General features: G+C 37.9%; 1 protein-coding gene across 2 annotated transcripts in view; it reads left to right on the top strand.

Annotated features, from left to right (window-relative positions):
- The window catches only part of SAT2 (spermidine/spermine N1-acetyltransferase family member 2), a 302,999-nt gene that overhangs the window by 93,283 nt on the left and 192,034 nt on the right, over nucleotides 1-17,682 (top strand). For both annotated transcript variants that reach the window (XM_044077015.1, XM_044077014.1), the window contains exon 2: nucleotides 7,859-7,910. In XM_044077015.1, coding sequence (XP_043932950.1) covers nucleotides 7,859-7,910 — 52 coding nt within the window. The remainder of the gene's footprint in view (nucleotides 1-7,858; nucleotides 7,911-17,682) is intronic.

Here is a 17,682-nt window from a genome sequence, read left to right as displayed (position 1 = left end):
CTCTCCTGTTTTCTTCCTTACTGGTACTGGAAAAGTCGGAGCTGCTCCTTGCTGCAAAAAAAAAGATGAAGGAAGCTAGGTTTTCAGTCTTGCTCCCATGCTGATACTGAGCTGTTTGGTTCCCTGTGTGATGTAATCAGCCCGAGCCATAGTGGAGGTGTAGCTATTGGGATCCATGGCAACCATGGAACCTTCTGCTATCATGGTTGTACATTTTGCTCAACATTAACATTCTGAAAAACATCACTGGGCTCAGTACATTGTTGGTATGTAAATTACTTGCTACTGCTGGATTAGGTTCAGTTCTAACCTCACGAGTTCATGTAAAATTATAGCCGGTCACAAAATCCTGATGGTCCCTTTGCAGCTTTTTCATCTTCATTTGCTGCAGTTTATTTTCAAACAAGGTTATATTCAGTGCATGGGTGATTTTACACAGATGTTGTCTGTGTGTTGTAATGCATTTGTAAGTTACTCTGGAGATTTTACCTCGCTACAAAGTTCCTCTTAAACAGGTGAACAATATTCTATAAGCAAATTCATATAACGGAAGCTGGTATCTGTTAATCTGCTGCCAGTGCACTAGTAAGTCAGGACATGCATCTCCTTGTGCTGGCATACATAATACTCTCATCCCCTTAGGCACCATTTTATATTCCAAGCATGCGTCCATATGAAACCTCTGCCATTGCAGGCATTTCAATTTTCTTGTAGTATTATCTAAGCAAGTCAGAAGCTCAAGTCTCATTTAACTGCTCCCCTGCAGATAGGCCATTTTCCTGTATAGTTAAAGTCCATCCCAAGTAAAGGATTTAAACAGGAGGAAACATTACTTTTAAATTTCTCACTTACTGAGCCCAGTGAATGTTTGTGTGGCTGATAATCAGTTCAACCTCATTCTGTAGTTTGGACATGTGGAAAGATGCAACAACAAACCAAAATGTAGCAAAACACAAGCCTCTTAGCTTCCCTTAAGGACTCCTCTCGAACCTGTTGTAAGAACAAATTCAAACACAAATGAAACAGAGTCCAAAACTGGCCATAATCTTTACTGAAAGTGATTACATTTATAATGTTTCTTCCTGTTTAAAATCCTCTGCTTGGGATGGACTTTAACTGCACACAGAAAAACGGCATATCTGCAGGTGAGCAGTGAAATGACTTTTGAGCTTCTGACTTGCTTAGATAATACTACAAGAAAATTTTAAATGCCTGCAATCGCAGAGGCTTCATATGGAAGCATGCTTGGAATATAAAATGGTGCCTAAGGGAATTGAGTATTATGTATACCAGCATAAGGAGATGAATGTCCTGACTTACTACTGTGCTGGCAGCAGATTAACAGATAACCGCTTCAGTTATATGAATTTGCTTGTAGAATAATTTTCACCTGTTAAAGAGGAACTTCGTAGCGAGGTAAAAGATCTACAGAGTAACTTACAAATGCATTACAACACAGACCAGCATCTGTGTAAAATTACCCATGTACTGAATAATATAGCCTTGTTTGAAAATAAATTGCAGCCAAAGAAGATGAAAAAGCTGCAAAGTGGCTACCAGGATTTCATGACTGGCCGTATTTTTACATGGCCTCGTGAGCAGGCTAGAACCGAATCTAATCCATTTACATACCAACAATGTGTCTAACATTCTGAAAAACCTCACTGGGCTCAGTAATGTTCAACAACATGAAAAATGCTTGTATGGCTACAACCATGACAGCAGAAGGTTCCATGGTTGCCATGGATCCTAATAGCTACACCTCCACTATGGCTCGGGCTGATGACAGCCCAGTATCAGCATGGAAGCAAGACCGAAAACTCCGCTTCCTCCATTTTTTTTCCAGTAAGCAGCAGTTCCATGACTTTTCCAACATTCCATTACCAGTAAGGAAGAAAACTAGCGAGGTCGCTCTGTAAAAGGAGTGCGAAACGGCGGAGAGTCATGAACTGTAATGTATTTAATATATCTAGTGTTCAACTGAATAAAGAGCAAATTAATGTTTTGGGTGAAAGGATTGTTTGTACCCAGTAGAGCGTCAGTATTAAGTGAAGTTATACTGGATTTGCACATTTTTGGGCAGAATTTTCTGAATAACATGTTTAGGGGAAACTGCCATTATACTAATGTTATGAAACCCTGGTACTTTTGTACCAGTTATGCACCCCACAGTGCATACTTTCTTAACTTGTGAGATGAATCTTGACAATGCAACATGCAGGTTTAATAATTTGCCTTATTTAGAAAGGCAAGCACTGCTAGATTTTAATGAATGATAGACTGGTTATCAGACCAGCTGATAAGGGTGGGGCCGTTGCAGTTATGGATACCACAGCATACAGTCTTTGGATGCCCTAACCAGTGATATCAGTACTTGCAGAAATATGTCACCTCTGGTTAAGCAATATACAAGTAATGTTGGTAAGAATTTAAGGGCATTAAGAATAAGTGGTGTTAGATGATGACTTGTATTTTTAAATATTGAACAGCCAGTAATTCCTATTTTCAAAGCGCTACCAAAAATGCATAAAAATACCATATCCCCACCGATGAGACCAATAGTTTCAGGGAGAGGATGGGTTACTGAACATTTATCTATGGGGTAGAAGCAAAATTGAAAAATCTGCTTGCTTATTTTCCTAGGATTTTGAGAGAGACTCCACAATTAATTGTATGATGCTTGCCAAACCTTAGATTTGAAGAATGTGTTGATGGTAACCATGGACGTCAACAGTCTGTTCACGGTCATCACAAATGAATTTGGGTTAAAGGCAGTGAAAGAGGTACTGCATATAGTTAATATATATGATGAGAATACCAATATTGTAATCCTAGAAGCACTAGCATTGGTGTTAGAAAATAACATATTTCTTTGTAATGGAACACATTATAGGCAGGTACAGGGTGTTTCCATGGCACATCCTGTGCCAACTCATATGCCAATTTAGTGTTGGCCTCCTGGGAAGATAAAAATATTTTTAAATATAAACATCTATGGAAAACTTAAACAATTTCTTATGCCAGATTTTTTTTTTTTTTTTTTTTGTGGGCATAGGACAGTGATGGAACTGTTTTAAACTTTGATTACCTGGAGAAAACTACAGATTTTCTTAGGTTTTCACTAGAGCACAGCAATGAATTCATTGCCTTTTTAGATATCACATTAAACTGGTAAGATAAAAGCCACCTTGCATAGGAAACAATGCTGGAGAAATCATCATTTGAATGCACATAATATGCATCCTAGCCGTACTTTTCATAATATTATGCAAGGGCAAGGATGCAGAGTTTCTTGGCTGTGCACAGATGAGTTTTACAAAGAAATTGATGTGTTAAATGAACATCTTAAGGAAAAGGGGTTTTCAAAAGAAAATTTTAGAAAAAAACTAAGAGCAGTAATATTTAACAGGGAAGCTAGGGCTAGACAATGGTTTTCTGATAATAAAGAATAGCAGGCAGACAAGTTGAAGCCATCTAATAAATATGATAAACCTAAGATAATGCTACGTTATAGTAACAATGTGGATGTGATATGCGATATTAAGCAAAACTGGAAGATACCAAGAAGGTAAATCTGAGTTTCTTATAAAATATCCTTCAAGCGAAATAGTAACATAAGACATGTTATGCATAGAACCTGGTTTAAAAAATAAGGCTAACAGGGTTTCCTCTGCACATATAAGAGGGGCTTTTCCCTGTAGGCATTGCAAAGCATGTTCAAATGTGAATGGTTTAAATTATTTTATACATCCTGTTACAAACAAAAATTACACGTATGAGTTTTATGCAAAGTCATACAGGGAATGTGGTTTACTTGGCATGCTGCAAGTCTTGTCAAGAGTTTTTATGTTGGAAAAACTAATTGCAAGTTAAAAACAAGAATATTGCACCATTTGTCATCTATTAGAAGGAACATAATGTATTGTACCAGCATGTTTCTAGCTTTCCGTATCGTACATTTATTTTTATAGTTTTTCATGTTGCACAGATGAAAAAAGGGGGGGACATTGTCAATGATAGAGTATGCAGAGTTAAGACCTGAGAGTTAAGATGGCTCATACAATTGGCTGCTGACAACCCACCTGGGTTAAATAGTTCTGTACCTTTAAAACCAGCCTTAAAGAAAAGGCGGGTCAAGTATAGAAAGTAATTTGGTTGCTTTTTAGAAATTTTTTAATATTTAAAGACTGTCATGATTATGTGAAGTTTGTCTGAAGATTTTCTTTTTACCTGAAAGTGCTTGCATTTTATAAGATTACGGCCAGTTTGGACTCTTGTGCCTGCACTAAAAGTTAGTATTTGATTCAGACTGCACATGGGCTTAGAACAGATAAATGCTCTTTGATTTTGATATGCTGCTCCTTGATTCCACTTTGCAGTAACTAGAAAGAGGCAGAGGTGATATGAACAACCACTTTTTTTCCTGCAATTGTTTCTCTCATTGTCTAATCAGAAACCTATATAGAACTTGGCTGACTACATCCTATAAGGCCAAACTTGGCAAGTTAAGGCAGACTTCTGTTGCAGTGTCAGTGTTCTCCTAAGCAGCTCCTGGGTTGGACATTGTGCATCTTGCATTTTTGATTTTCACCTTCTGAAGATGAATCTGAAGTACTGGAAGAATAGTCTTCTCACATCTACCTAAGGTGCAGATGCCACTGGTATTCTCTTAGTCTGTTGTATCAAATTGCGTTATTGGAGCTTATTGGAGCTTATATTTTTAACAATAATTCTAGAATGTTTGCACTTGACATTTCTACTGGTCCCATTTGACTTCTGTAACAATTTTTGTCTTGCTTTAGTGCTTTTTGTTTACCTACTAAATAATCATTGCTTCATTGTTTTACTTGAGTGTGGTCTAACATGGCTTTCTATGCCCCAAAGTTGACTTTTCTGAAGTTTGAGGATGTCTCTACTCCTGAGTCAGCAAATGGTGTTATTTCTACTTCCCTACCATCAGTGAGTGGTACTTCCCCATGCTCATTAGATGTTGAGGTATGCCTAGTAAAACTGGACAGGTTTGTCATATGCTAGGGGTACTGGAGCTGATGGAACTGGGTGCCAATTGTAATCTAAATGCTGATGAAAGTGTCTTGTGTGTTCTGTCTTAAGGGGATAATGTCCCAAGTCTTGAAAGACAAGCTGTGAGACCCCTCTGTAAAGTATCTATTCTTAGTGTGTCTAAGCTGATTTTAAGCTTATTAATGTCTGACTTTTTATGAGCGGATATAAAAAGAATAAATAACTTTTTTGACAATAAGAAGGGGGAGATGCTTTCCCCTATTTCATCTTTTTTTTTCTTGAGAGACATCTTTACTAAAAGATCCCCTTTCAGGAAATCTGTATACTTTCAAATTTTACTAAGCTCAGATTTCTATAGGCACAAGTTTTTTGCACTAAAATGCAGATTTATTTTGACCGGCCAGAATCCCAACCTCTTGTTTTACTGTTTCCACACTTCCACCCATCACAAAAAAAAGCGTTACAACAGAAATTCAATCTCCCGTACTAAAATACTCCTTTTCATACAAATAAGGGATTTGAAAAGGAAATTTTAATATTCCCTCACACTCCTGAAATGTTAACGCTCATCTGAGACTGACAGTCTGAAGCAGGGAAAACACCATGCAGAAAACTTTTCTAGGTCCCAGAGAGGTGATCTTTCACAGCTGTTCAAAATTAATTTGACTGCACCAGCTGCAAAGGAGTGTAACAAAACTAAGTTAGCAAAGCAGAAATCTTTTACACACAATTGTAGAAGAGAAGGCAACATTCTTTGAATCTCCCAGAACAGAGGAACATGCCAGTTTTATAATGGTACATTTTTAACTAAATCAAGCATACTCTAGCAGATAATGCTGATGGTACATTATCGTACTCTCACATAACTGACCACTCCATTTTAATTTAGCTGACCAAAGTACAGGAAATGTTATGTCTACTTGAAACAAAACTTCACTCTGGCACATGTTGCAGTGTCTCTAGACTGTCTTAAATCAATGATTCCAACCTGACTCCATTTTGATTTGTAAAAATGCTTTTCTGCCTTGCCAGTTTCAGTGCCTTGGATACAAGTTGCACAGTTGGTTTATGACCAGCAGGTAATGCTTGCATGACCATTGTAATGATGCATAGCTGAGCCAGGAGTGAATAATCTCAATCCAGTATGTAACAACTTGAAGCCGCAAGAAGAAATCCACAACTGGCCACAGCACAAACGTGGGTTTAATAAACTCAAAACTGTAGCGCCATGGCTTACAGCTTTCCAGGAGTAACTTATTTTTTAATAACCTCAATCTGACCTGAATAACAAGGGTCAGGAGGCAGGGATTATTTTATTTGGCTCTGCCACAGAGCCTGTGCAGACAATCTGAGTTCATGGGTTGTCTCAGCTGAATCTCCTGATCAGACTAGTGAGGCTGACTGATGTTGGAGATTATGCCATACTGTCCTGTGACATTGGTACATGGCCATTATTCACATACTAGACTACAGGACCCACACCACTGTCTGCCATGTGCAGCTGCATTGTGATGTGCCATGTGTATATTGGTTCCCATACTCCTGCTGACAGTCTAATACTCTTGACGTACATTTGGAAAACTTAATGTAAACCACTGCATGATTTCAAGTACAATTCATTAATGTCTGTGATGGTGTTTGCATGATTATGCACACAGCAAACAGTGGGTTGTGTCTGTGTATGCTGATTTAACTAAGGGCTCCTTGTCATTGCTTCTGAAGCAGAGCTCACTAGTAGTGGTGGCAGCAGTCTGCTACTGTTTTTCTTTGTACTGCATGCCCTTGCGTTGGAGCACCCAACCACCATTTTATAACTAGTGAAGCATGTTGCTGTACTTGTAAAGGCACTGGTCTGACTAGCCTACATATTTATTTATTTATTTATTTATTTGCAGTTGGTTTACCAGGATAGTCCATTGGGCCAAAAGAACCCGTTTTCAATGGAGTCCTGGGGAGAAAAGCTCCAATACAGACAAACAATAGGTACATACAAAACAACTACAATAAAATTATACAGGTTGAGAGATAAAACATTTAAACATTTAAAACATATAAGCACACAGTTCAAAAACATTTAAAAAGGTATTACACTCTGAGGAAATATGTCAGGTAAATAAGTTGAAAACAGTAAGAGATATGCATTTGGAGAAGTTGTGCAGAAAAGAATATATAAGAATAAATAAATACTGTTTACACATCTTTTAAGAATCTGACTTTATTATAAAAGCCTTTGGCTCATTTTGTCTTAATTACAGGTGAAGCTTGGGGGGGGGGGGGTTGTAACCTCTAAAGCAAAAGTAATTGTTTTTATGTACACCAGTAGCACTGAAATAAGTATTCATCCATTTTCTACATACTGCTTTGCTGTGGATGATTAGTTTCTTTACAGCCTCAAAATGGAATACATTTAATAGCCGTTTTGATCTGTCCAGCCTGCTACATGTGGAAGACCAAACAAAAATGTAAGGCACACTGAAATGAGCAATAATGTGTTCATGCTTAAGATCTGAGTGTTAAGCTGTTATGATCACCAAAAGAGTGGGAATAACCTGAACACTAGGCTGGTGGAAGCAATAATGGGTACATGTGCATAGGTGTCTGGTTTTTGTGTGCACCTAGGGCGTGAGTGAGATTCTCAACAGTTTGTCTTAGAATTAGTTAAAAGTGATAAATCAGTAATCTTCAGCTTTTTCTGCCAGTTTTGTTTGACACTAATACATTAAAGGTGTAAGTATTTAGTTGCTACTTTAGCTGCTTAATGTTTAAAGTGAAATCACTTTGTCTGCTGCTTCTGGGGACCATAACAAACAGTTTCCATCCTTCTTTCATTTAATAGGAACTGGCAGAATATGAAAAACTACCAGAACAAGTCCAACTGGATGCTGAAAGTAAGTTGCTGGACTTTGGAACTCCGTGAACAAATGCTAACTTTGTTTTAATGTAAAAGTTAGTAATTGAAGTTTTATTGCAGTCTGGAAGTTGGTGCAGAGTGCTATGGCTGTGCAGTTCTCATGGCCCAAGGTTCTATTCTCTTGGGCCTCATTTGCCTACTGTATCATCTCAAAAAGTCATTTAATTGGACTTTGCTGCCAGGTCTCCCCTGAAAATCAACTGTGCCTAATGGGCCTACCTGGTTAATAAATGGGGGTAATGTTTGGTGTTTGAAGAAAGTTTGTTTGCAGTGGGAGAGGTACATCTATTAGGGTAAATCACTATTTGGTATATGAGGGTTCACCCAAGTCTAACAAAGGGAACTGTCGGGCTAGTGATAGGATTCTAGGATAAGAAAAGAGCCATTCCTAATGCCCTAGTTGGAGTAGTGATGTTTGTTTTCATGCTTTAGAGAGGATACACGTGGCAGCATTACTGATTTCAGTCATTAACTTTTAAGAGTGCAGAAAAAGCAGTTGGAGGTGTCTGTAGGAATTAATGACTTCAGACCTTGGCTTTTCCATGCATGTGCTAGTATTCTTTTAGAAGTTTTTTTCTTTTGTCTAAGTGTGGCCTCTGCTTGTGGGATTCGGACAGAGCCAAGTGCTGCCCGTATGATTTATTTATTGCACTGTTTTGACATGCTGCATGGCTGAGTACAGTTGCCACTTCTCTAAATGCCGTTGCTCTGTGCAACTATGGTAGTGACTGAGTGGGATTACAGCTGCAAGACAGACCTGACATATTGTAGTATAGTTGGCTAATGAGTGGCTTCATGGTACTTCTATACCTGCAGTAAAAAAAGTGTTTGAATTTTCTGTGTGTGTGAAACAGTCCTCTGACAAACATTTTTGTGTGACTTTGCATTCCATGTAAATGGATGCAGCTCATAAGTTAGGCCAGTTTTCCTGCTTTAGTAAAAGCAAGTGATGCAAAATAAGCATCCATTATTATCTTTAAATGCAGTATAATGCATAGTGACATAGTTGTGTGAAGATAAGGTGGAGGGTAAACTGCGGTTTAACTGGAGGGGATCAGACAAGGTCATGTGAACATACAAGGTGGGGGTAAATCCTATACATATCGGAAAAGATTTGAGTAAAACTGTTCTTTGTGACAGGCTAGGTGAGACTTTGCTTGAGTTGCCAATATGCGTCCTCAACTTGCTTAGAAAACCAAAATGCTTGCAACATAATTTGTGTTTTGATTTAGCAGGGATTTATCTTAAACCAAGCTTTCAAAAACATGATCTTAACTTTCTTATTCCAACAGATCTGGTTACTGTAAACTTCAGTTACCTAAAACAAAAACTCCTGCCTTAGACAACTGTTTAGAATACTTTTATGGGGGGAGGAGTTAGGTTTTATATTTAAGAAAAAAAGCCAGGGAGTTCTGCTTTACTGATAACACAAATAAGCCCAAACTACTTGGCGCTTTCGCCAGTGACAATCTGACTTCTTCAGAGTCATTTGGAAACACTTAAGACATTTTAAATATACCCAGCACGTAATAAAACAGCCTATCGGATGTCAGCAGCCATTAAATATCACTGTATAACTAAACCCTAAACTTGCTGACTTCACAAATTGTCAAATACCTGATTTTAAAACCTAATTATTGAAAAACATTAAAAATAATAGAAAAATGCAGAAAAGTAAATCCTAAAATTAACAAAATGCTCACTGTTTCTAGAAAGCAACTTGTTTTGCTGATTTTTTTTTTTTTACATTTAAACAATGTTGGCCTGTTCGCAAGACTGGAATAATCGAGCTACTATCATTTTAAGCCTGGCTTTACCATAGCATTTAATCTTGGCTGCCACTTTCCACCTTCAATTTATCATTGCCTCCTCTTTCATTATAGAATACTCCATCTATAATAAAGGTTTGTACACTCGACTGTGTGAAAATAAAGCATTGTGTTTACGGTCTCTGTCTCTGTATAGTCATGCCTATGTAGAAACAGTAACAACGTAAGCACACTGCAACATAGACTAACATTGTAGTGCTACAGTTGCATTTTCCTGGACAGGGCAACATTCTGTCATAATTATGAATACAGACACAAGGTCCCTCATTAATATAATATATCTGCAGTATTTACAAGCACCACATTTGAGCATAAATGAAATTATCTTTTCACATTGTTCCCTTCTAATAGATTCTTAATATTCTTGCCTTTACTATAAATTTATTCTGGGTTTCTCACCAAGTTTTTCTTTGATAGCATCAAAACATGTATTCCAGCATTTGTTTGTAGTTGGAACAAGGTTTGGAGGGTTGGGACTAATGAGTGGTACCTTACTATAAACCGTGTTACCTTTTTGTCAATCTCTCATAGTGCTTATACTACAGTCACCTGCTCTCAATATAGGTGGCAAACTTCTCTCACCTACTCATGACCTCGTCTCTTATCTTAGAGGCTACCTGCTCAAATTCACCCTTATCAAAAAAGCCCACTAAGGTATAAAGTTGTTTCTTGACTACCTCATTGTCACTCGCCAAGTGTGATGATCTCACCATTTGCCCCTTGATTACACTTGTTTTTTGATGCATCGGATGGCAACTATCAAAGTGCAATTAAGAATTTTAATAGGTCTGTAGAAAAGATGTTACTCTGTAACCCTTCATGTGTCCTCTGAAGGTGAATGTCTAGATAATCAACTTCTGTTAGATGCCAGTGGCTTGTAAATTTAAAAAATGTGGTTGTTTCATTTTGATAATCAACTAAGGACTTGGCCTCTTCATTTCCTCTCCATAAAACTAGAATATCATCCAGAAAACGATTATATAGCAAGATTTTTTCATTAAATGGATAGGGGAAAATGAACTCTCGTTCCCAATGCAAAAGAACCAAGTTGGCAAATACTGGGATGCATTTAGTGCCCATGGCTACACCAGCAATCTGATGGAAAAATTTACCCTCAAAAATAAGGAAATTGTTCAATTCAACTAACATGTTTGGGGGGTGGGGATGTTGCATCAGTGAGGAATGAGAAATTTTCCTTGACATTGATGTTTCTCAAATGCTCTAAGCAGTGCCAAGAGTCTCTCAATATGCGTTCTGATTCTTGCACAACCTTCCTTGTCCATTGGTCCACAAAAGCTGCAAGGGGCTCTGTTTTCAAGCCTCTTGCTGCCACTATTGGTCTAAATGGTGGGCTAATATTTTTATGTATTTTGGGAATCCCAATAACGAGAAGTATAGGATGTTCAAAAATGTATAGTCAATGAGTGTTGCTTTATATAGACCATCAAATAAATATAGGTCTGCTCTAGTGTATGCCCTGTTTAGCTCACTTTTTGAGACCCTTATATATGTTCCGGAGTCATTTAGTATCTTGTACATTTTAAATGCATAATAAATGTAGTTCATAACAACCCTGCCCCCTTATCCGGTTTCATTATCCTTAATTCCTTATTTTTTACTAACTGTCTTGGGTTATCCTTGCACTTACTGTTTGCCAAAATTGTCCTAAATTCATTTTCACATATTTTTTCTAAAAATTATACTATTGGTTGGTGTTAAGAAAAACTCTTCCTCCTTAATGTCATTGTCCCATTTATGTACCCACTGTTTTGGTCATTTAAAGTTTAAGGTTCAATTGTCTCGTAAACAAGACCAAAACATCAGCTATATCCAACTTAAAATTGGGTACAAACATGTTTCCTTTCCTGAATAAGTCATGATGTACTTTACTAATACCAACATTACTAAAATTGTAAGTAGAAAAGCCACGATTTTTTTTCACTACAACTAGTTTCATTTCAGCATTGTCATGTATATTTGATACATTCTGAATCAAGTAATTGGTGAAAAAATAGGGGATACCTCATTGTCATTGAAATTCTCCTCCTTGCCCACTAGCGATTCCTGCTGTAATAGCCATTGGTTTGCCCGTTCCCATGTAATTGTTCTTGGGATAACTGCATTTGTCTTTCAAGCGTTCCGACCACCTCAACTGCTGATTTTAATATAAAAATCGCTCAAAAGAATCAACCCTTATCCCCCCTCCCCCGTCAGATACACTACATGATTTCTTTAGTCGTTAACTTTTTCTGTTTGGCTGCTATGTTTTAACAAAATCTTCCCCACTTTTTGATATTTAGCACTATACTGTGTGAATAATCAATCATTAAGTATACTCTGGTTCAGCATTTTAATCCCATTTTCTAAAATGGATATCTGATTTATTTCTGAAGACCTTTATCAAACAGGTCTGCCAATTTGTGATGAGCTGTTCCATTTTCAATTCCAAACGAATTTCCAAAGCCTTTTGGTACTTAACAAAGTGTGACTTAAAAAAAAAAGTCAAGCTGAAGAGCACTATATATTTCTTACAGAGCTTCTCAAAGTTCTTTGTTTTTTTTACAGCAGGCATACTGTTCCTTTCCTCGTTTGAGTCCAAGAAACAAGTTTCTGGTAGGTGTAACCAATCTGTTGTATAACTTTCTGGAACACCCTATTGACCTATATCGTTGCTGTTGGTATTCACCTTGTCAAGTAATGGAAAATAAAGTGTGAATAGCTCCGCCTGAGTACTTGTGCTCCATCTGGTTAGCTCCTGAACCTGCCAGGAGTTCCGTTAGTTTTTTACAGATCCAATAAGTTCACTGAACAGCTTCCATAATTCTATATTCAAGCGGACGTACACTGAGCCGCAGTGGTCACACGAAACCCAACTAAGCAGGATGTAGCCAAGTCCTTTTGTTTATCTAAATGAAACCACCACATTTCTTAAATTTACAAGGCATTGGCATCTTGGATCTAGACATTCACCTTCAGAGGTCACATGGAAGGGTTGCAGAGTCTCGTTTTTAGAAAAGAGACCTAATCAAATTCTTAATTGATAGTGGCCATCCGATGCATCAAAAAACAAATGTAATCAAGGGGCAAATGGTGAGATTATCACGCCTGGTGAGTGACAATGAGGTATTTGGGAAACTACTTTTATACCTTAGTGGGGTTCTTTCTTGATGGAGGCTACCTGCTCAAATTGATCCTTAAGATAAAAAAAGAGGTCATGAGTAGAAGAATTTTTCCACCTATATTGAGAGCGGGTGAAGGTAGTATGCAATACGAGAGATGGACAAAAAGGTAACTCAACAGGATTTGTAGTAAGGTACAACCCATTGGCCCCAACCCTTGTTACAACTATAAAATGCTGGAATACATGTTTTGATGCTGGCATCAAAGGAAAAACATTGTGAGAACCCTTAAGAATATTAATCTGTTGGAAGGGAACAATGTGAAAAGACGCAATTTATGTTCAAATGTGGTGCTTGTAAATACTGCAGATATATTAATGAGGGACCTTGTGCCTGTAGTCATAATTATGACAGAACGTTGCCCCATTCCAGGAAAATGTAACTAACACTACAGTGTTAGTACGTTGGTGTGCATAAGTTAGTTTCTATGTAGGCAAGACTATACGGAAACTGAGACTGTATAACTCAACACTTCAATTAAAAATAAGGACAAATGCACTGCTTTATTTTCACACTGTCTTGAGTGTATAAGTTTACTTTTTTATTATAGATGGATTATTCTATAATGAAAGTGGAGGCAATGACAAAGTGAAGGTGGAAGAAAAAGGAGCTTAAGTGGCAGCTGAGATTAAATGCCATGGTAAAACCAGGCTTATGATAGTAGTTCGATTATTCATGTCTTGATGCAATGGGCCAACATTGCTTTTAAAGGTGAAAAATCAGCAAAACCAGTTGCTTTCTACAAATGCTGAGCATTTTAATTGTTAATTTTATGCTTTACTTTTCTGCATTTTTCTGTTTTTAATGTTTTTAAATAATTAGCTTTAATCAGGTATTTGACAATTATTCGTACATCCGCGGTGGTGCAGCGGTAGTGTTGTTGCCTCACAGCAAGATCTGCTGGAGTGCGGGCAGTGCCTTCTGTGTGGAGTCTGCATGTCCTCCCCGCGGTTGGGTGGGTGTTCGAAAGACATGCATAAATGGGTGTGCCTTCGTTGAAGGTTGAACGTGCTGGCACCTCTGAGTTCGTGAAAATATACTGCCAATCATTAGCAGACCGGAGTTCCACTGTGGTGACCCCTAACCAGGAAAAGCCAAAAGACACAACAACATTTGACAACTGTTCATGAGCTCAATATGTTTTTTAGGGTTTAGTTATACAGTGATGGCTGTAAACGCATTTAGATATTCATTATTAATATTTACATATTTAATGGCTGCTGACATCTGATAGGCTGTTTAAGTGTTGGGTATATTTAAATGTCGTAAGTGTTTCCAAATGACTCTGAAGAAGCCAGATTGTCACTGGTGAAAGCGCTTGGTCGTTTGGGCTTATTGTTTTATCAATAAAGCAGAATTCTCTGTTTTTTTAAAACCAGTTTTTCCCTTCTTGGGCTACAGCCTGCTTAGGTTTTATATTGGACTAAACTAAACTAGACTAGACCATATTATAGAATTGAAAGGATTCTCCCAAAGGATAGCTTTTTCGATTGTCTGGCAAATCCCTGTCTACAGCTTAAGGGCACAGAATTCGGCAATATATTTCCGCTTAAACTGAAAGCTTCAGTAAGTTTAACAATTGCAGCCCATGTAAAGCTTCATCCACAGCATAAAGGCTAGAGTCTGTTAGTTGTTGGTGTTTTTATATACATTAGTCTGTCTCCTTTCACCCTGACCACTTTACTGAACTGCAGTTAGTATGTAATGGCACACTGTAAAGTACTGTAAGGCAAGTAAAATGTATATGCCCTTTTCTCCACTGTAGTACGATCCTGGAGTTGGTATATATACTTATGGGGGTGTGGGGGACATAGCCCCCCCACTTAGTTTGAGTACATATTGTCTTATGGAGAAAGTTTAGTCATTGGTGTTGCAACTATGCATGTCTGTTGTTTAAAAGATATTGTTGGTTTGTGGTAAAATTTAAAATATAAAACAAGATGGGGGGGGGCTTTGCTTCCCACACACCCCCAATGTGGGGGGCTGTGCCCCCAACTATATATAAAATATAAACTCCAGGATTTTGCACTACAGTGGGGAAAAGGGCATATACTTTTTACTTGCCTTGTACACCGTGCCATATATACCAACTTCAGTGAAAAGAGATTAATATATATATATATATATATATATATATATATATATATATATATAATCGCGATAGTGAAATGTGATTCATATATATATAATATCGCAATAGAGAAATGGAGAACTAGAGATGGATATAGAAAGCATTTTCTTATTTTGTGTATTTAAATGCCCAGTGCAGTGGGGAAATGGGTGTAAAATGAAAAAAAATGTGATCTGCCAGGTGGAACATAACAAATTACCATCAATCAATGAGGGAGCCATGGGGGAGCTATGTGAGGGGAAAACGGGTAATCTGATTTCATACTGGTTTTTCATGCCTGTTTTTAAGTAGCTGAAATTTTCTGCACGGAAGGTGGTATGTAGAAGATGAGACACTGTTTAATGTACAAGATGAGAAGTTTCAATGTTGACATTTGAGCACGGATCGTAAAATGCCCAATTGCAGTCTCTGCTCAGGTTACATGAAACGGTATATATGAGGAAGTGCTGAAAACTTCTAAGACCAACCAGCTTTTTGAATTCTGAGCATTATTTTGCCTCTGTAGCTGAAAAGAGGGTTAATTTCATCTTGTAATGTACCAGTTTCCAGAATCTTAATGCTGTTTTGACATGCATGTCAATGAAGTGTGGAATTTGTTTGCAACTCCAAGCCAAGAAGTTCTATTCCTGCAGAAGAAAACTCCAAAGGAAATGTATGATGCAAACTTTGAGTAAGAAGTGCCCTTCTTACTCAATTGTGAAGAAGTGGTTCGCAAACTTTCAGCCCGGAGATTTTGAGATAGATGCAGCAAGGTCTGGGAGTCCTCAAACGGTCAACTCCTGAAACGGACCGTTTATGACCTGATTTTGGCATATCTGTGAATATCTGCTAAAACAAATGCTGAGACGCTACAGATATCCAAGGAACGTATTACTCCTATGAGCAGCTGGGTATGCAAAAGCTGTCGGCCAAGGGGTTGCCCCGTATGTTTGAATGCTGACAAGAAAAGACATGAAGTGGGACACTTCTAAGTTGATTTTTGCCATGCTGGTGTGAACTTTGGAATGACTACTTTCTGTTGAAACATGGTTACACTGCTGTGATCCTGAGACTGAACAGGCCATGTAATGGCTGCACTCAGGTTCACAATGGCCAAAGAAGACCCAGAAGGAAAGGTCATGGCCACAGTATTTTGTGATCAGGAGGGTGTTGTAATAACCATTTTCCAAGGGGCTAAACAGTTGATACAGAGTACTGTTGTAACTTGCTGTGCTGATTTAAAGGAGGCAGTGAAAGAAAAAGGAGAAGCTGGGGAAAGGTGTCTTTTGAGACAATGCAACTGTTCACAAGGCTGGCAAAATGACGGAGGTTTTAACTAAATTTGGGTTTGAGTGCATAGACAATCCACCCTACTCACCAGGTCTTGCTCCATCTGACTATTCCAGTTTCCACACCTTAAAGTTTGAAAGGGCGGCAATTGTTCTAGTGATTCGGGGGTGATTGCAGCAGCGGAGCAGCATTTTGGTGACCAGACTTCAGACTTTTTGGTAGGGTTATAGAAACTTCAGACACTGCCAAGTATGTTTAACTTCAGTGAGAATGTTAACTTGGTTTCATGGTGCCACAGCATTCACTTCTTTGTTGGTTAGAACTTTTCATCACCACATTGTTATTTGCAAAGCACTGGCATATATGAAAACACTCATTGAATATTCAAGCACAGTTAAGTATGTACGTGCTAATGGGACAAGACACAAGCTTGGGTTAAAAGAAAGACCGGAAAATATGAAGTAGAGAAAATGAACGTAAGGAATGGGAGGGGGTTTACAGCAGGTTTAGATTATGCAGACTTTGGTAGTATACAGGATGAGGAAGGGAGGGGGTTTATTTGCTTTCTGCATAAAATATGTAGCGGTAGGTTATACATTGTTTTGATTTTTATTGACATTGCTTGCTGGATAACTTGTTGATCCCATTTCTTGAAACGGCCTTGTGTTTACTCAGTGCATTTCTGAACTTGGAACCTTTTATCTAAACCTATTTTATGTACAGCAAGTCAAGCTTACTGGTGTGTGAAATGCTGCCGTAATTGTCAAATGAAGTACAGGCTTACTTAACAAGGGCCTGCTTCTGTATTGAACCTCTTGGGGCACGTGAAATGTAACCATGGCTGATCAATTTCTAAACTATAATGTACCCTTTCTCCTAGACAAAGGACAGTAGTCATTGCTCCCAGTATGCATTTTAACCCTGGTGCCTAACTCATGATTAGCAGTTTAAAACATTTTATGCATTTACAAAATGTAAACTGCAGCATTCTATTGAGCAGTGCATTTCTGAACTTGACTCAAACGAGGAAAGGAACAGTATGCCTGCTTTGAAAAAGAGAACTTTGAGAAGCTCTGTAAGAAATAGAGCTCTTATGCTTGATTTTCTGAGTAAGTCACACTTTCACTTAAATACCGAAAGGTCTTCGACTTTGGAAACTTGTTTGAAATTGAAAATAGCTTATCACGAGTTGACAGACCTGTTTGATAAAGCAGGTCTTCAGAAATAAATTGGTTATCCATTTTAGAAAATGAGATTAAAAAGTTGAACCAGAGTATACTTAATTGATTATTCACACAGTTAGTGCTAAATATCAAAAAGGGAGGATGATTTCTGACCCCT

The sequence above is a fragment of the Protopterus annectens genome, chromosome 7.part0, assembly GCF_019279795.1.
Source record: "Protopterus annectens isolate FY-2018-M chromosome 7.part0, PAN1.0, whole genome shotgun sequence".
Classification (NCBI taxonomy): domain Eukaryota; kingdom Metazoa; phylum Chordata; order Ceratodontiformes; family Protopteridae; genus Protopterus; species Protopterus annectens.
This window is presented reverse-complemented; position numbering and strand designations above follow the sequence as displayed.